This window comes from Zootoca vivipara, chromosome 16 (assembly GCF_965207765.1).
Source record: "Zootoca vivipara chromosome 16, rZooViv2.hap1.1, whole genome shotgun sequence".
Classification (NCBI taxonomy): Eukaryota; Metazoa; Chordata; class Lepidosauria; order Squamata; family Lacertidae; genus Zootoca; species Zootoca vivipara.
In genome coordinates, this window is record NC_142599.1 from 37,735,003 (window position 1) to 37,752,631 (window position 17,629).

Here is a 17,629-nt window from a genome sequence, read left to right on the forward strand (position 1 = left end):
GCCATGGTCGGGCATTTGCCGAGAGTCCACAACCCAGCAGGGCCACTGGATTGAGGAGAAAGGCCCGAAGGATGAGGCTGTCTTGGCCTAAACTTCTGGAGGAAGGACTCAAACTCGGGTCTCAGTTTACTGCCAGACTTTTGATTGCTGAAATCAGAGTGATAAATGAGCGAGGCAAGGTTTAAAGGCATAGCGGGTGAATTGCACGGCGAAGCACAAATTGGGATGTTGATAGAATCCTAGAGCCGCAGGGTTCAAAAAGGACCCCCCCCCCGCAATGTAGGAATCACAGCAAAAGCATCCCTGACAGGCACACCACCTTGGGTTCGTTGGAGGGAATTATAATAATATATAAAAATATAATAAAGTAAAATAAATGAATAATAAAATTCTTTATTTTATTATGAAAACGTAGTTTTCAACAGAAACTGAAATGCAAAGAGCATTTGAGGATTCCTCTTCAGCAAAATCATGGGGGGGGGAGCCTCAGGACCCAGGGCCAACTGTGCATCCCTGTCTGGCCCCTGAGACTCTCCCTAGGCCACAATCCTCTCCTCCGGGCCATGTTCCTCACTGGCCCCGCCTCACACCCTCCTTGAGGAATTTTGCCCGTCCCAGGATGTGTCCTTGAAGCCTGACAGTGCCTCTTGCTTGCCTGGATGGTAGAAAAGAGAGGCAGGCAAGAGTGCGTGCAGAAACCAGCCTACCATTCAAAGGTAACATTTCCATTGTATTGCTCCACCTTCTTTTCCTCTGGCTCCTCCTACCACTGGCATGTGGCCCCGGGAAGGTTGCTCAGAGGAAATGTGGCCCTCAGGTGATAGGGGTTCCCCACTGTTATAAGAAAAAACTGCTCCTATATGGGGTATCCAAGAGCCCATATAGAGTCCTTAAGGAGGTTCTCTATCGGTAGGAGAAAATAACAGAGGCCAACCAGAGAATATTGAGAAGCAAAGCGGCTAGTAAGCCTGATCTTTATTCAAGGAGCTGTTGCAACAGGGTCCCCACTCACCACATGCAGGAGGGAGGAGAACCCTGAACAATGGTGTGCAAGCCCTTATATAGACTTTTGAAAATGCCCACCCTTTAGCCCAAGACCACCCTCCAAAACATCATACATACATCACAGAAGAAGGTGGTCTACAGCAGAAACCACAGACACGTGGTTTATATACTTAGGTATGTGTTTGCCTTGTACATTTATGAACATTTATTTAAATATACAGTATAAGACCTTAGAATTGCTATAACACCACCCTGAGGTAAAGCACCTGAAGAACCCTTGCAGTGCTAATCCCCTCTTGCTGCAACCCTGGACACACACAAATAAAATTCCTGAAAGGGGGAATAATTCCATACCTGTCCTGCAGCATGTGAAAATGACATTTATTTGTTTGCTTAAACTTCCAGCACTGCACTTTGCAGTGCAATGGAGAGACAGACAATGTGTAAATATATTCAGTTATACGGTGTTCTAACTTCTGCCCACCCCCTAAGATATTATATATAAACCCCCTAATAATCCTGCGGATTTCCTTCTGCATAAAGCGACATGTTGTCCTCCTTTAAGTTATTCCTCGGATGTGATTCCCGATGCCATTTGGGAGTCGGAAGGGTAAAATCGAATCCAAAGGAAGTTTAGAGGAAGCAGCAGCAATGCCAATGTATCCAGGACCCATGTATATCTGAAGTGGCACTGAGGAATTTTTGCATCTACAGGGGAAATTTTACAAAGATAAGAAACATCAGATTAGTTCTCTTAGGACTTCCTTCTCTGGACAGAGAAGTCTTAACAGTCTATCTCCTTGTTTCACTTCTGAATTACACCACCAGCCTCGCAGATAGTGACTGATACTTGAATATTTTTCTGCAGCCTGGGCACTGGTGGTGTTTGACACAGCTGTGGTATGATGCCATTTTCTATATTTATTTATATTGTACTACTAGGGGCTGCACCCTTGTTTGTCCTGCTTGCCAGTCCCCCACCCCACCCCACATATTAACTCCCTACAGCTTCCCCTTCTCACCCCATTCTGCCACTAAGATCGTAGCTCAGCTGGCTAGAGCGTGGTGCTGATAAAGCCACGTTTGCGGGTTCGGTCCCCGTATGAGACAGCAAAATATTCCTGCTTGGCAGAGGGTTGGGCTAGATGATCCACAGGGTCCCTTCTGACTCTATGAGTCTTTGAAATCACATTTCCCCCTTCAGACGTCTCCTTCTCCCACTCCTTAGCTGAGCTAGGTGGACCCAAGGGTCTGATTCAGAACAAGGCAAGATCCTCTGTTCCTATGTCTTATGGTAGCAAAGTCAGTGGCTTGCAGAATTACTCACCTGCGTTGAACGCAGCAGTTTTCTTCACGCTGGTGCTGGAAGAGTTGAACTTGACTTCACAGGTGATGGTTCTCCCACTGTATTGTGATTCCGTGGGGAGGTGAAGGACACGGATGAAGGTTAACGACCCACGGCTGTTTTTCACCAAAAAGGTCTGGTCCTCTTGCTGGAGACCTCCCGAGACGTCCCAGGACACTTGAACTAAATTAGACACGCCATGGACCACACAAACAAGTTGGTTCTTGAACTGGGAAGCTGGGTCTTGGTTAGAGGGCTGCAAAAGCATCACCTGGGTGCTTGGAGTATAACTGTCTGATGAGGAAAACAAAGCAAGAGAACAGGGCTGGATTTAGGTTTGAGGAGGCCCTAAGCTACCGAAGGTAATGGGCCCCTTTATATGTCCAGCTGTCCTTTGTCAACGCTTTGGTTTTGGAACAGACTTCTGGAATGGGTTAAGTTTGAGAACCAAGGTACCACTGTCTGTATATAGAAATGGGCAAACCAGTGATATTTTAGGGAGCAGGCTAGCAGGCGGGGCCCATGACTTACATCATAGGATCCTACACAACACAAAACACTGTTGCTGTATGATCGGTTTTATTTGCTTTTTATCTTATATTTTGGATATGTACATCCAGGTGTTTTTTTCCTTTAATTTTTTTTGGGGGGGGGGGCAAGAGAGTGGGGCCCTAAGCTATGGCTTGTTTAGCTTATAAATCCGGCACTGCAAGAGAATACAGCAAGGAGGACCACCTATGGATAACAAAGGCTTCAGAATTTCATCCTGGTGTTGGGCTTTTTGCCAGGAAATGGTGGGGGGTTTCAAGGGAAGTTTGTGTGAGATTTCTCAGAAAAGATGCTTAGGAACTCCAGATCAATGTCCTTAAAATACAGATCACAGTCACCAAAAACACACTTCCCATGCAGTGCTCATTTGGAGATAAGACTCTGGGGTGTATTCTGGGGAAGTTGGTTCATACGGAATGCGCATCGGAAACCCTGCAGCCTGGGATGTTTTACAGTGCACGGGGGGGGGGGCATGCCTAGGAACGTCTTAGCCCACAAAGCAACATGGGAAAAGTTTCCTTGAGTGGAAGAACATTTCAAAACTTGCTTGCTCTGGAGGGCAACATCAACTTACTGAACTCAATAAGCTATAGATCCACCCAAATGTGATTGCTGCCTGGCAGGGGGGCGATGCCACCTCCTTACATCAAAGCAGGAGCTAAAATCCGACAAGGGTATTGCCTGCAGTATATGGGATGATCCTGAGAACTGGCCCTTATTTGACTTTGCCTGAATTCAGACCCTGGTGCCTTTAACACACAGCAGCAAAGCTCAGTCAGCCCTGATCTCTTACCTCCAACAATCAGTGAAGATGTTGCATTGCTGATATGCAAGCCACGAGGATTTCTTTGGGCACAGAGATATAGGCCAGAATCAGACCTCTGCACATTAAGGATCTCCAGTACGGCGTTTCGACGGTTAGGATTAACTTTGCAAGCAAATCTGTCTCTGGATTTTTTTTCACGGCAACTCTTGATTAAAATCGGCATTCCGTGTTCTCTTCTTTTGTACCAGCTGAAAATTAATGCATTGTTGTCAATATCTTCTACAGAAGTGCACGAGATCTGTGCCTTCACCCCAATATCCACAAACTGGAACCGCCGGGTCGGATGCAGGAGCTGGAAGTGGGCTGGAAACACTGTGGAGGAGAAAGACCACAGGGACCATTAATGGTTGCCGTTTCTCGCTCTGGCTTCTCCTGCAAGAAGACATTGAAGGAGACATCAGGCTGTTTGAGAATCCTTACACTGTCCTGCAACAGAAGCCCTGGAAATAAGACACAAGCTGAAGGAGAAGGTGGAAAGTATTTTGCCTGAACTGCAGAAAGTTTCAGAACTCATAAATATTCAACCCACCAAGTTTCTCAGGTGCTCAGACTGATTCCAGACTGTCGTTTGATTTGTGGGTGAGATTCAGTCCCATCCTGGTAAAATCTAGGTTACAATTAGAGCAGAGTTTGTATTCTTGCACAACACCCCCCCCCAAAAAAAACAAGCCACCCCATAAAATAATTACAGTAAGGAAAGTGATGGGAAGAAGCACTTGAGAAGTGTAGGGAAACTATTGCTCGGAGTGATATTGCAGACAAATCAGAGCTGAAATACAAGAAGTAGACAACGTGGCCTAAACTCCCTTTTGTGCAAGCAAATCAGGATGAATGCTCAACAAACAGGGTTTGTCTGGAAGCATCCCAAGAGTTAAGAGTCAGGTAAAAGCATCAGAAGAAATTTTACCTGCAGAGAATAAAAAGAGGTACGCGGTCAGCGGCATGGCAGCAGCCAGAAGCCCAAAGCCCACATCGAATGTGCAGCAGCTTTAGTGGGGGGAAAATATATCTAATGTGGCGCTGGCTTCTTGCAGAGAAACCACTTCCATGTGGGTGTTGAAATATCTTGATGGGCACCACAGAGAAAAGTCAGTGATGGGGGCTGTCACACTAATTCACCTTTGAATCCTTTGCTGGTCAACAGATCACCAACCTTATTCCAGCACAGTTTTAGCTGGTTTTCCAAATCTCTTGCTTCTCTGCTCCTTTCCGGGTATTTGTGTGTGTTCTGCTTCAAGTTTATTCAGCAGTCAGTCAAGTCACCCTGCTGGCTTCAGAATTTGGGTGCCTCTGGAGGGAAGATGGCCTGTCAGTTGTTTGGGGATGCCAGTTTGTTAGCGGCTGATCGCCATATTTTCACAATGAGTTGGGAAGGGATCTGGTTTCGATTGATTCCTGCATGGCATTTGCTGTGGCTCTGAGTCCCAGAAACTTGCAAAGGAAAGCAGCTGGTGGGAGTTGCTCCTGCCTTTATAAGCAACCTCTGCTTGTGTGTGTTTTTGAAATGAAGCTTCTGTAGCGCCTCTGTCCCTTTTGGAAGTAAGCAGGAAATGAAAAAGGCATTAGAAGCACCAGGAACCAGGAACCCGACCAGATCTGCTTCACAGTTCAGAAGCTGAAGGAGCCTACGAGATGCTCTTGCACTTTGCAGCGATGATTCTGCTCCCTCTGCATAGTATGTACAATTTTTTGCCTTTTTAATGGGATCTTTCTTCTCACATCAGTTGCTTATGTTCATGAAAACCTCAAGAAACAGCTGGCGTTTTATGTGATTTACATAAAAACAAGTAAAAGTAGTTTTTTAAATAAAAAAAACAGTACACAAAATAAAGTTAAGTTTAAAAACAATACAGAATAACCCCTAAGGCAGGGAGATGCTTTCACCCAGGCAGAAAAACTTGTAAAAACAAAAATGTCTTCAATAGTTTTCAGAAAAATCATTTAAATATTCATAGTTTGTTATATCTAATACAGCTTGTGTAAATGTATATTTTAGAACATGCTGTTATTTATATATATATATATATATATATATATATATATATATGCTATTGATTAACAAAAAAAGTGCAAAGATAACAAAAAAAGAGAAAACAAAGAATAAAAAGTGTAAACCACAAAGCCTGAGAGGACAAAAGTACAATGCAAATATTCCCTTTGCAAATAATAAAGATATATAAAATGAAAAGTATTATCCACCTGTGCATTCTATCATTGTTAAGAATAAATGTTCTGCATAGGCTTACATGAGCCAGACATTTACATATACGGTACCGAGCGACCATGTGCCTCAGTATTTGTGTAAGAATTAAAATAACGCCCAACAGATAGATAGATGATACATTACATAAATAGATAGATAGACAGACAGACAGATGATAGATATATAGATAGATAGATGATAGATAATAGATCATTTGAACTCTGTTTAGATATTTTCACTTAATGAAAAGTGTTTTTCAAGAAGGACAGTTTGCAAAACCCTTGAACACCTGCAGTCCAAATCATCATATCTTAATTTTTATAGCTTATTCAAATCAGAATATTTGTGTTCTTACATTCCCATTTTTAAAGCAAAAAAAGAAAAGTGTGCTACAAATATTCCACCTTACCCAGGGCATTAAGTAAAGCTTTGCTTGGATGCCTCAAGTAATGGTTAAAGAATAGGCACGCCTGCCATTAAAATGCATGAAATTGACAGTCGCCAAAGACCCATAGTCCAAAATTTGTGATGTGAATTAATAAAACCAATGCCAGTTGTATAACACATGCATATTTGTGAACAACTTTGCAAAATATGTGCATTTTTGCAAGCAATTTCCCATAACATAATGTAGCTTTGTTTTCACTTTATTTTCACTAATAGCTGCACAGTTTTGGGTTGGAGAACCACACTGAAATATTCAGAGTAATGTGAATTTTGTAGGAATGCTGTGTTTTAATCTGCTTATGTTTACAGGAAGCACAAATTAGATAGATAGATAGATAGATAGATAGATAGATAGATAGATAGATAGATAGATAGATAGATAGATAGATATTGGATACTTTATTGTCATTGTACATAGTAGAGTACAACGAAATTGAATGCCATCCCATAAAAACAAAACAAATACACAATTACAGCCACACACACATACACACATACATACACACCCATCACAACTCCCTAAGATCATATTATTTAGTTACAGCATTTAAGATGGTTATAGCTCTTGGATAGAAACTGTTTTTTTAATCTATTCGTTCTTGATTTAATTGTTCTGTATCTCTTGCCCGAAGGCAACGGTGCAAAAAGACTATATCCGGGATGAGATGAATCCTGTAAAATATTATTTGCTTTTTTAAGGCAATGGGAATTGTAAAATAAAGTATATTTATTGTAAAGTATATTTATCTCTGTGCACATTGGATAAATATTTGAAGCCAGGTTTCTTATTTGGAACCTGGTTTAGGAACTTGATTGATATGTCTCCTTCCCAAAGGAGCAAAAAGGAGGTTGGTTTTCTTTTTGCAGCTCTCAGTATATAAAGTTTCTTTAGCACATTTGTTTGGAAGGGCGATTACACCCCACACGAAATCTGCTTGGGATTAGTTGCTAATTGTTTAATGTAAAATTTGTGATGCTAGGTGACACTCGCAGGGCATCTCATTTTAGGGGGTAAAACTTAATTTTTGCAAATTTCTTCAGTGAGGGGTTTTAAAACTATGTTTTGGTGTGTGGGGGATCCAAATCTGCCATTATTTTTGTGACCGGACAACATTTAGCTTTGTAAGGCTACGTTTGAAGAAGAAGCACATAAGCTGCTTTATGTTACAACTTTTCAGCACTCCTCATTTTTGGAAGTTGAAAAAATTCAACATGTCTGACAGAAATCCATTTTTGTGTGTGCATCCTTTTCTTGAGGTTTAGTAATCCTTCTGTATTTTACCCCCCATCAAGTGACAATCCAGACAGGGGCAGGTAAAGGGGGCAGCAGCAAACAGGCCGGTCATATGCACCCTATTTTAAAAGAAATGTTTTATAGTCAGGGCGTTGTCATCTTGGTTTTCTGTTTAGTGGGACAAACCAAATAGGACCAACCCTTTGCTTCCCTGTTGCAGCTGCTGGGTCACGGGGGAACACCGATATCCCACCGACGCTGGCAAGCATCTCAGCATCTCCTGGCGCCACTGTCAACATCAGCTGCAACATTCCAGAAGGGACTTTTGTGGTCATAGTGAGCTGGTACAAAGAAGAACATGAAGGGGGGTTGCATAAGGTTGGAGAGATTTATGCCCCTCAAAAGCCAGGAGCAAAAACCTCAAGTCAAGTAAACCTGACCAGACACAACGTCCAGAAAAGGGATTCCGGGGTGTATTACTGTGTTGCAGCTATTGTTCAGAATTTCACCTTCCTGAGTGGGATGAGGCTTTTCGTCTTAGGTGAGTGGCTGATTGGGATTTCATTTCAGGTCCGGACCTGGAACAGCCTGTCCAGCAAGGCAGTCTGCCTTAGGAGATGGGGTGAGGGGATGGCAGGGAGGGGTTGCCCCCCCCCCCATATCTGCCATCTGATGGTAGCTACGGTATGCTTTACTCTAGCAAATTGTTATCTCCATACTGGGACCTGCTGGTGCAGGGCAAGAAATAAATGTATTAATATTACTGTTAATACTAATACAATCGTACCATGGAAGTCGAACGGAATCCGTTCTGGACGTCCGTTCCACTTCCAACATGTTCGGAAACCAAAGCGCAGCTTCCAATTGGCTGGAGGAAGCTCCTGCAGCCAATCGGAAGCCGCGGAATCCCCATCGGACGGTCGGGTTCCAAAAGAACATTTGGAAACCAGAACAGTCACTTCTGGGTTTGCGGCGTTCGGGAGCCAAAATGTTCGAGAACTAAGCTGTTTGAAAACCAAGGTACAACTGTACTGCTAAGAGATATTGGTAGGGCTAGGCTTAAGCAACTATGGCTTAGACTTAAATTAGGGTCTGTAGCATTTGCTTTATTTATTTATTTATTTATTTATTTATTTATTTATTATTGCATTTACAGCCCACTTTTTTCTCCAAGGAGCTCCAGGTATTGCACTCGCTGATCCCCACAACAACCCTGTGAGGTAGGCTAGGCTTAGACCGGCCCCAAGCTGAGACCAGCCCCAAGCGAGCTTCCTGAATGGGGATTTGAACCCAGGTCTCTTCCAGGCCCTAGTCCAACACTCTAACTACTGCAACGGTTGTTGGGATGGCTGTTTATTGGGTCTAGTTTGTTGAGGAGCTATGTTACCCCCATGAAACCTACGAGAGGAATGAAGATAAAGATAAAGATCTGATGAGCGATTCTCTTTCTCTCCTAGGAACTTCTGGGCCAAGACTTTCCCTCTTTGCTCCTTCCGCTGCAGAAGACACTGAGCTCTCCCACCACGTCCCTCTCCTCTGCCTCCTGATTGACGCAAACCCTGATGAGGATACTTTCTCCTGGGATATTGGTGGGGAAACCTCTCAGGACCGGAAGGATGGCAACATGATCGATGGGTCCATTTGGAGTCTGAAGCTGATTCCTCCAGAGAGATGGAGGCAAGGGATGGGTTATTCCTGTTCAGACCAGGAGAGGAGAAACATCAGTGCGGTGGTCCCTTCGAACGCAACATCTACAACCAAAGGTTACCTTGTAAACAAAGTGCGGTGGTGCTTACAAACACAGTGTCAGCAGGTAGACTGATGTTGTGAGTTTGTGGCGTCAAACTGCATGATGCCCTGAGTCCCTTTCAATTCTTGGGTTCCTGCACTTTGGGGCATAGAAGTGATGAGAGCAAGTTTGTCAATCCAGTCCCTTTGTCTGGGCAGTGGTTGTAGCTCACACCACGATTAGCATAACCCAATAATTTGCTTTGTGCCATAGAATGAGTGAATGTGCTTTCCCATCCCCTCACCTGGCTGCTAGGTAGGTGAACCATTGCAAGAGAGAGTGGTTTGTAAAGCTGGGTAGAAATCAGGCTGGAAGCTGGAGATACAGAGACCTACCTGCTCTGCGCTGGATCCAAAGTGATGAATAACAGAGCAGCAATATATTTTTGGGTGTTAATGTTGCCAGCCTCTCCGTTTCATGCTCAGTTTGCATATATGTGCAAATACAACCAGATATCCTAAAGACACCACAGTCTCCGCTGAGCTTCATTCCAAGGAAACCGAACTCTGGCTAAGTGCCTGAAATCCCTGGAGCCTCTCACCACTCAGAGAGTGGGGTGGCATGCAACAGTATGATATAATGGGTGATTTAATCTATCTGTCATGCAGAGCTCAAAAATACTATTCAAACAGAAATAAATATTATTGCAAGAGTAGGAAAGTGGAAGTGTTGCAATACCTGGAAGCACATCATCTGTGAATGCAGGTGTGTTACGATGTAATATTATAGGGTGGCAATGACCAGGGCCAGAATAATCCTGGTCAGGCCACGCAGGAGAGCAAGAAGAACTCCATTTTGTATATTCAATTCTAAATCTCTCTGCCTCTGATAGAAAGTAAACCAGACAGCACTTTGCACACAGGCACAGCATGTTTGCACATCTAATGCAAAGATCTAACCACACACAGCACTTCTAAGAAATTCTAGCATAAACCACAAGAGCAAGAGGATGTAGCCCACCGCAAATTATAAGTAGAGCACAACCACAATTGTGCCTGTAAAATTCCACATAGACACGTGTATGAAGGTACCAGATACATAACGCCACCTAGTAGAGTTGGGCGGGTGACTTTGCATCTTGGGGTGCTCTCTCTTGATTGGTTGATGAAGTACTGCAGAAAGGCTGATCTTCACTTCACTCTGTCAAAAAGGTATAAAAGCACTCTGTGTATGCCCATGGGTCGGGCAGAATGAGGAATGGTTTTTTCCCTACTGCTCCATATTGTTTTGCCGACAAACCAATAATAAAATTGTTCAACTGCCTGAGATTTCGTCTGGTCAATTTGGGAAGCCAGTCATCCACCTTACATTTCTGGTGCCGTGCGTGACTCGGATGAGGGCATTTCCCTGAACCAGAGGCAGTCCCCTTTTGCCCCACTGGACAGGGCGCAGATTCCTAACGGCGCCTCTGGTCTGGTGCACACCGGCAGACTTTTTCCGGAGGATCAGAGGTGGCCCTTGAGTTTCCGTGCCCTGGACAAAGAGGCAAAAGGACCGAGGTTGGAAGGGAAGAACAGGAAAAGCCGGCTGGGGTAAGTAGAAAGGGAAAAGGTACCTTGAAGGGAATTGGCCCCCTTTAATGAGGGGAAGGGAGATCCTGATCACATCTCCAGCGTGTTGGTAGTACTCAGTTAATTAGAGGTCAACTGGGAAAACCATGCGCTTTGGGTAAGAGGCAAAGGGAGGAGGAAAATGTGTATGTTAGTAGTCAGTAGGGAGGAGGTCCCCTGACAAATAGACATTTAGGAAACAAGGAAAAACTGGGAGGTAGAGTGTGGTAAAGTGTCCAATGCATGGTATGTGTGGCAAAGTTTGCAGTGCATGCTCTGGTTGAATGAGGGGATACTTTACAGGGCCATAAATGGGAGGAGTATGGTCAAGAGGAGGGAAAAATGTGATTTCCCTAGAATTCATGGTAGATAAATTCAGAATGTCATAAAAGAAATTTAATTTACAAGTCCTGCCAACAACAAGTTCAGAGAAAAAGGGTGGCGCAAACCAGTATTCCCCCCCCCCCCCCAGAGAGAAGAAAGGCATTTTGAGAAAGAAAATGAAGAGAAAGGCAGTGGTTAAACAGCAACAAATAATGGCTCAAGGACCAGTGAGGAACCAGAAGGGGTTCAAAGGTCACTGGTGAAGGTCAGTTGCTAGGACGGAGATGTCTCGGTCAATGTAAAAGAGGAAGGAAGAGTGTTCGGAGAAAGATGGGACAAGGGGGTCCCAGCAGAAGAGAGTTCGTCGGTTTGGCAGGCATGGCAAAGAGCCATGGTCAAGGTGACTTAAGAGTTACCTGCATCTGGACTTTGTTATAAATATAGGCACCCAGTATTCTGCTTTTAAATATCCTTGAAACAGCCCCCCCCCCAAAAAAAAAACCAAAAGAAGCATCAGACTGATTTTATGCCTAAAAGGGCTGTACAAACAGACAGCGGAGGATTGGTTCAGAAAAATCATCTCTGCAACCTTTAGAATGCTATTCACCATACTAGAAATGAGGCTCCCCCCCCCCACAGGAAACTGACAAAATGCCAGTAACGGTGCTCAGAAAATGTTTTCATATGCTTCAGCTGGCTTCAAAAGAAAAGAAAAGAAAAAAATCATGTACTTAAGTAGTTCACAACGCAAGAGACAATAGATTTTATTTGAACAATTATAATCTTTTCCCCAAGTCCTGTTGTAGCTGTGCAGACTTTAGTTTTTGGGGAAACTTACAAGAATGGGGAAAAAAGAGACATTTGAGTCCTTCTAAAAGCAAACTACGTTTAAAGGGTTTTACCCTCCTACCTGCAACCCCATTTCATATGTTTTTGTGACAGCAACGTTGGAAAATTTGTAGAACTGCATATTTTAATGAAATGAATGTTTATCAACTAAAGAATTCAGGATAAGGTAGAAGGAAGTTATACTGAATGGAGATTTGTGTGTAAAGACATTGTCTGTTTGAATCTAACACTACCATTGGAAGACAGGCTGCGAAAAATCTCAAGCAGTCTCTCAAACCTCCGGCAGAGATGTGTGGCGTAACCCCCCTTATTTGGTTACACAAGCGATTCTGCATGATTTGTATTTGCACAACTTGCTTTCTCCTGCAACCTGCACTTAGAGACTGTGGCTGTGCCTGGCTGGTGTTGCCATTTCGGACATTCTATTGTGTGACATTGTGTGACCAAGACCGTTGCTGTGAAAGTAGGGAGAAAAAGATGTTATGCTTTGGAGGTCCACGTTTCAGCTTACAAAAACACTACTGCTCTAAATGCTTTGACTTTAAAAAAAATTTATGTCTCACGGAAACAGCCCGTTGCTACAAAGCAGCTGTAAGTTTTTTCTTCTTCTAGAAACCACAAGACTTTGCATAATTTGAAAAACAGGCTTCAGTATCCTAGCAGAACTCAGCCGTCGGCAGCTGGATGGGAGGCAAATACGGATTTAAAGGACCCCTCCTTAACCCTGCACATGCATGAAGTTCTGTGGAAGGAAAGAGAAACCACGGGGAGATCCTGAAAGATGGACCAGACGTGGAATCCTGTTGCAAGCCTTGTGAAATTCGGCAAAGACTGCTGTAAGGCACTGCTGCTATATCCCAGAGATGACTTCTCAACTAACTGCTGCTACATCCCAGAGATGACTTCTGTGTGCCAGACACACCTCAATGTCCAATACGTGGGACGCACTACCTCGGAGAGTTTGGTGGTGGACTAACCAGCAAGAAGTTCTAAAACAGCAGCGGCAGCTACAAGGACAATCTCTCTCTCCCCCCCCCCCTCCTTTGTTTTTTATCTACAGGAAATCACTCGAGCGAACAGCGTGTAGCCTTGCGGAGCCTGACACGATGGTTCCAGCCTGATGCTAGCGAGTCCCTGAGTGAATCCTTGAAGGAAGGGAGACGAGACCCTCTTCATTCCTAGGTGGTGAGGTATCCATTCCATCTGGTGAAAGTGCCTGAGATGACCCCCTGGATCCACACCCTGCTGTACCTAATCAGGAGTGGGTACCCAGCGCACGGTGCACCAGTTTCCCCTTGCAGCGTCTGACCGGCAAAAGACGCCCAGCGCATGGGAAACCGAAGTAGCCCCTGCTGTGACACTCCGGACGCTGTCACTCGACGCACGGGTTGAGGAATGTCCATCTTATGCAGCACCAAACATCAAGGAGACAAGGAGACGCAGTAAATCTTAGACCCTTATATATATATGTATGTATGTATATTTGTATGGGAGGCATCAATTGAGTGGGACCCACAGTAGAAGTCTACCTGCCCCAAAGCAGTATCCTTAATTTGGAAGGAAGGGCAGTGTACCTGCCTCACTTGAGCGAACAGACCCAAAACAGTTTCAGAAATTGAACCATGGGGTGGGTTCCAGCAACTCCCTAGGTCATACAGATATGGGGAGGGTTCCAGCAACTCCCTAGGTGATACAGGGCTATAGCTGGGTTGGGGATGTAACTGGAAGAGCTGGCCAGGTGCACCCCTCAGTTCTGGCTTTGGAAATGATGGGAGAAGCTTCTGGTAGCCCACTGATATCTAATGCAAGCCTCTCCTGATTCTGGCAAACTGGAACAATAGCCATTCTTTCTGTAGCCAAATGCTCAGCTAGGACAAACCTCCAATTGTTATATATATATATATATTCCTGGCCTTTAGAACTGTGTAGGAACTTTTGAAACCCACTGATTTGCATTGAAGCCCAGTACTGAGCTGAGAGAGAACTGTGTATTTTCCTGCTGACATAAAGTTTTGGAAACAGTGGCTAAAGCCCCTTGGCTTTTAGATTTCCAGCAACTATAGTATCCTAGTATCTCTGAAGACTAGTGTGGCCATTATAGATTCATGGCCCACCTGAGAGAAAGAACCCTTTGTTGCCAAAAGTCTGTATTGCGATTTTTTTGTTGTGCCTCAAATGGAAATGCAATGTAGTAGAAAGTGGCACTTGTGCTTCGACAAAAATGATGTTTGTATAATGCAAATATGTGTTCCCTGTTAGGTCTAACACGAAGGCTAAAAACTTCAACAGAAAATGCTTAGGAGTTATGGAAATAGATTAATCAAAAGCTGAACCAGGCTTAAATTCAGCAAGCATTTTTACTCTGCTTTATAGCATCAAGCTGAAGCAGGAAAAAAAAAAAAACTTTCATGGTTATTTTACACTGACAGTTCTGCAGACTGAATGCCTTAATCTACAGGCTCTCAGAGTTTGTGTATAGCCCTATGAATTAGCTGATGGTGTCTATCCTAACAATGAATTATCCTTTCCCCCTTAGGAAAGTTTCCAACCCCATGTGTATGTGTGGTAGCATTTTTAAGAAACTGCTTAGTAATGCACGTTATTCACAAGTTTTAGAAACACTAGCTTGTATACCTTAAGTTAAGAAGTTTCAAAATGAAGGTCTGAATGTGCCAGGTAACAAAATTTAGGTCTGTTTGTAAAATATTTTGCTATTTGATTTAAGAAAAGCAATGTACTATGTCTTTAATGACTGCTAGTTCCTGATCACAGCCGGAGGTTCCTGGAACCTTTTTAGTTCTGGTGACACTAAGAAACATTTAACAGCCTTGGTCAGGTATTTTAACTGTTCAGTAGAAAAGGCAGCCCCCACCACGAAGTTATCTATCTGCCTTGCACTATTTCCCTGGAAGTCAAAAACCTAACATTTGAGCAAGCTTCCAGTTAGCCTTCTTCTGCCCTACATACTTCTTTGAAGCCCAGCAATCTTCTGAGGGCTCTGAAGTCTCTCAATAAAAAAGCATGAGGTTTTGGCCAGACTCTCAGGACTAGACGCAGCTGGCCAGGTAGCCCTTCTGAACTCCTCCTGCTGTGTGTACATCAATCAGGCTCAACGCGTGGTGACCGATATTGGACGGATCAGGGAACTAACATCGGTATACAACCAGAGTAAACGTGTTGAGAGTGATGTTAAAAACATTAAGAAGCAGGCTGACTTGTACCACAAGGTTAGCCTAGACGGTGAAGGTCTGCCCAGTGTATGGAGTTAGATTAGTTCTTGGCTCCCAGGTTGGTCATAGTTAAAAGAGATTCTGCTCATAATATTAATTTTCTTTCTTATTGTCTTAGCCCTATGCAGAACCTTGGTCTGTATAAAAGCTTCTGGTAACCCTTCTGAGACAAGCTGAGTAGCAAGCTGGGAAAAGTCAGCAGAAGCTTCCTCACTTACTTTGCTCTCTGTTGCCCATCCTTTGGCCTAACATTGGAGCATGGGAAGCTGCTGGCTCCTCTGTAGAATCATAGAGTTGGAAGAGACCACAAGGGCCATCCAGTCCAACCCCCTGCCAAACAGGAAACACCAGGAAACACTGTAGTGCGATGGGTCAATCAAATGGAGATGCAGAAACACACCTGTTCTTCATCTCCATATTGAAGAGGAGGGAATATAGGGTGGCAATGACCAGGGCCAGAATAATCCTGGTCAGGCCACGCAGGAGAGCAAGAAGAACTCCATTTTGTATATTCAATTCTAAATCTCTCTGCCTCTGATAGAAAGTAAACCAGACAGCACTTTGCACACAGGCACAGCATGTTTGCACATCTAATGCAAAGATCTAACCACACACAGCACTTCTAAGAAATTCTAGCATAAACCACAAGAGCAAGAGGATGTAGCCCACCGCAAATTATAAGTAGAGCACAACCACAATTGTGCCTGTAAAATTCCACATAGACACGTGTATGAAGGTACCAGATACATAACGCCACCTAGTAGAGTTGGGCGGGTGACTTTGCATCTTGGGGTGCTCTCTCTTGATTGGTTGATGAAGTACTGCAGAAAGGCTGATCTTCACTTCACTCTGTCAAAAAGGTATAAAAGCACTCTGTGTATGCCCATGGGTCGGGCAGAATGAGGAATGGTTTTTTCCCTACTGCTCCATATTGTTTTGCCGACAAACCAATAATAAAATTGTTCAACTGCCTGAGATTTCGTCTGGTCAATTTGGGAAGCCAGTCATCCACCTTACAATATCGCTCATTCAGACCATTTTCCAGGGCATGTTGTGATACACAAGCACACCCTTTTATGGTTAGAATTTGAAGATAGCATAGAGCTTCTAGCAGTGCCGTCAGGGCAAGAATCTGAGGCACAAGTCTAGGTGCCTCAGCAGTCTGTAAGGGGGTCCCCAAATACAAGACAGATGGCTCCCCCCATTTTAAAGGAAACTAAGTAATCCACATTACCCCTAAGACTACCCTCCATCTCAAGCTGCCAAGAGGCACCAACCCATCTCTTCATTTTATTTACGTTACTTACAAATCACCCTTCCTCCAGAATAACTTGGGGTGTTGTACAACAAGATACGAAAAACAAAACACCAGTATTCAGACTAATCTCTTTAAAAAAGGAAACCATTGATCCACATTGCTACCGATGGCTAAACATCTCCTAATCTCAAACTGTGTGATTGGATGTGTTATAAATGTCGTTTGTGCTGACGTCTGAAGACCAGCAAGGTGCAAGACAGGCGGAAGTCTACGGGGAGACTGTTCCAGAGTCAGGGCCACGAAGAGAGCCCTTCTGGGTGTTCCCTCGCTGCAAATTGTGGCAGGGACTATAAGTGGACTCCGGTTGCCATTATGGAACTCAGTAGGGAAGAGGAAGGTGGAGGCAAAGGTGGGATTAGTTGGCTCTGATTGTCACTGGCTCTGGCTCCCCCTGCTGTTGGCCTCCCTGCCTTATGCCCTACCAGTCTCAGTGAGAACCTGGGTTCGTGGGTTAACCAGTTTAGCACTGCTGTTTCTCTCTGTTCTTCTTTTAGCAGGAAACTGCTTCCTTACATTGTATTATAGAGTCCCCTGCCTGGCCATCCTTCTGTGGATCCCGCCGTTGGTCCTTTGCTTCAGAAAGCATTTTGGCAGAGGTAAGGATGTGCTTGCAAGCGGGACTGCATTGAACTCAGCCCATCGAAGCCTTCCTATTCCTCTTTGGGAAGCCAGAGCCACCAGCAAACCAAGGATCAAAGAGGGAGACCCTACAGGAAACTGGTGGTGGGGAGAAGGGCAGGTGAACCCCATAGAATCCGGTGGGTTTTTTTAATTTTCACTGGCTAACTTGGGAAAGGAGAGGGGAAGTCAGCTAAGGTTGCAATACTCTTGTCCCATCATTAGCAAAGAAGGTCCCATAACAGACCCCCCCCCTTTTTGCAAAAGTGGGCGGTTGCAAACAAAGAAACAACTTGGATCTGAAGTACAGTGGTACTTTGATTCCCGAACGGCTTAGTTGTC

The 17,629-nt window shown here is 44.1% G+C and overlaps 2 protein-coding genes and 1 long non-coding RNA gene across 3 annotated transcripts; 2 read left to right on the forward strand and 1 right to left on the reverse strand.

The window, feature by feature from the left end:
- Positions 1–929: 929 nt before the first annotated feature.
- Positions 930–4,792, reverse strand: LOC118076539 (uncharacterized). The gene is made up of 4 exons (XM_035099377.3): positions 4,633–4,792; positions 3,693–4,037; positions 2,333–2,644; positions 930–1,713 (listed from the first exon to the last, which is right to left on the reverse strand). The coding sequence occupies exons 1-4, from the start codon at positions 4,667–4,669 to the stop codon at positions 1,571–1,573; spliced, it is 837 nt and encodes a 278-aa protein (XP_034955268.3). The 5' UTR covers positions 4,670–4,792; the 3' UTR covers positions 930–1,570.
- Positions 4,666–17,433, forward strand: LOC148683202 (uncharacterized). The gene is made up of 4 exons (XM_088659879.1): positions 4,666–5,400; positions 7,830–8,150; positions 9,067–9,422; positions 17,164–17,433. The coding sequence occupies exons 1-4, from the start codon at positions 5,358–5,360 to the stop codon at positions 17,296–17,298; spliced, it is 855 nt and encodes a 284-aa protein (XP_088516005.1). The 5' UTR covers positions 4,666–5,357; the 3' UTR covers positions 17,299–17,433.
- On the forward strand, positions 10,121–16,326 carry LOC148683203 (uncharacterized). The gene is made up of 2 exons (XR_015947534.1): positions 10,121–13,770; positions 13,809–16,326. It is a non-coding gene; the product is annotated as an uncharacterized LOC148683203 (long non-coding RNA).
- Positions 17,434–17,629: the final 196 nt, after the last annotated feature.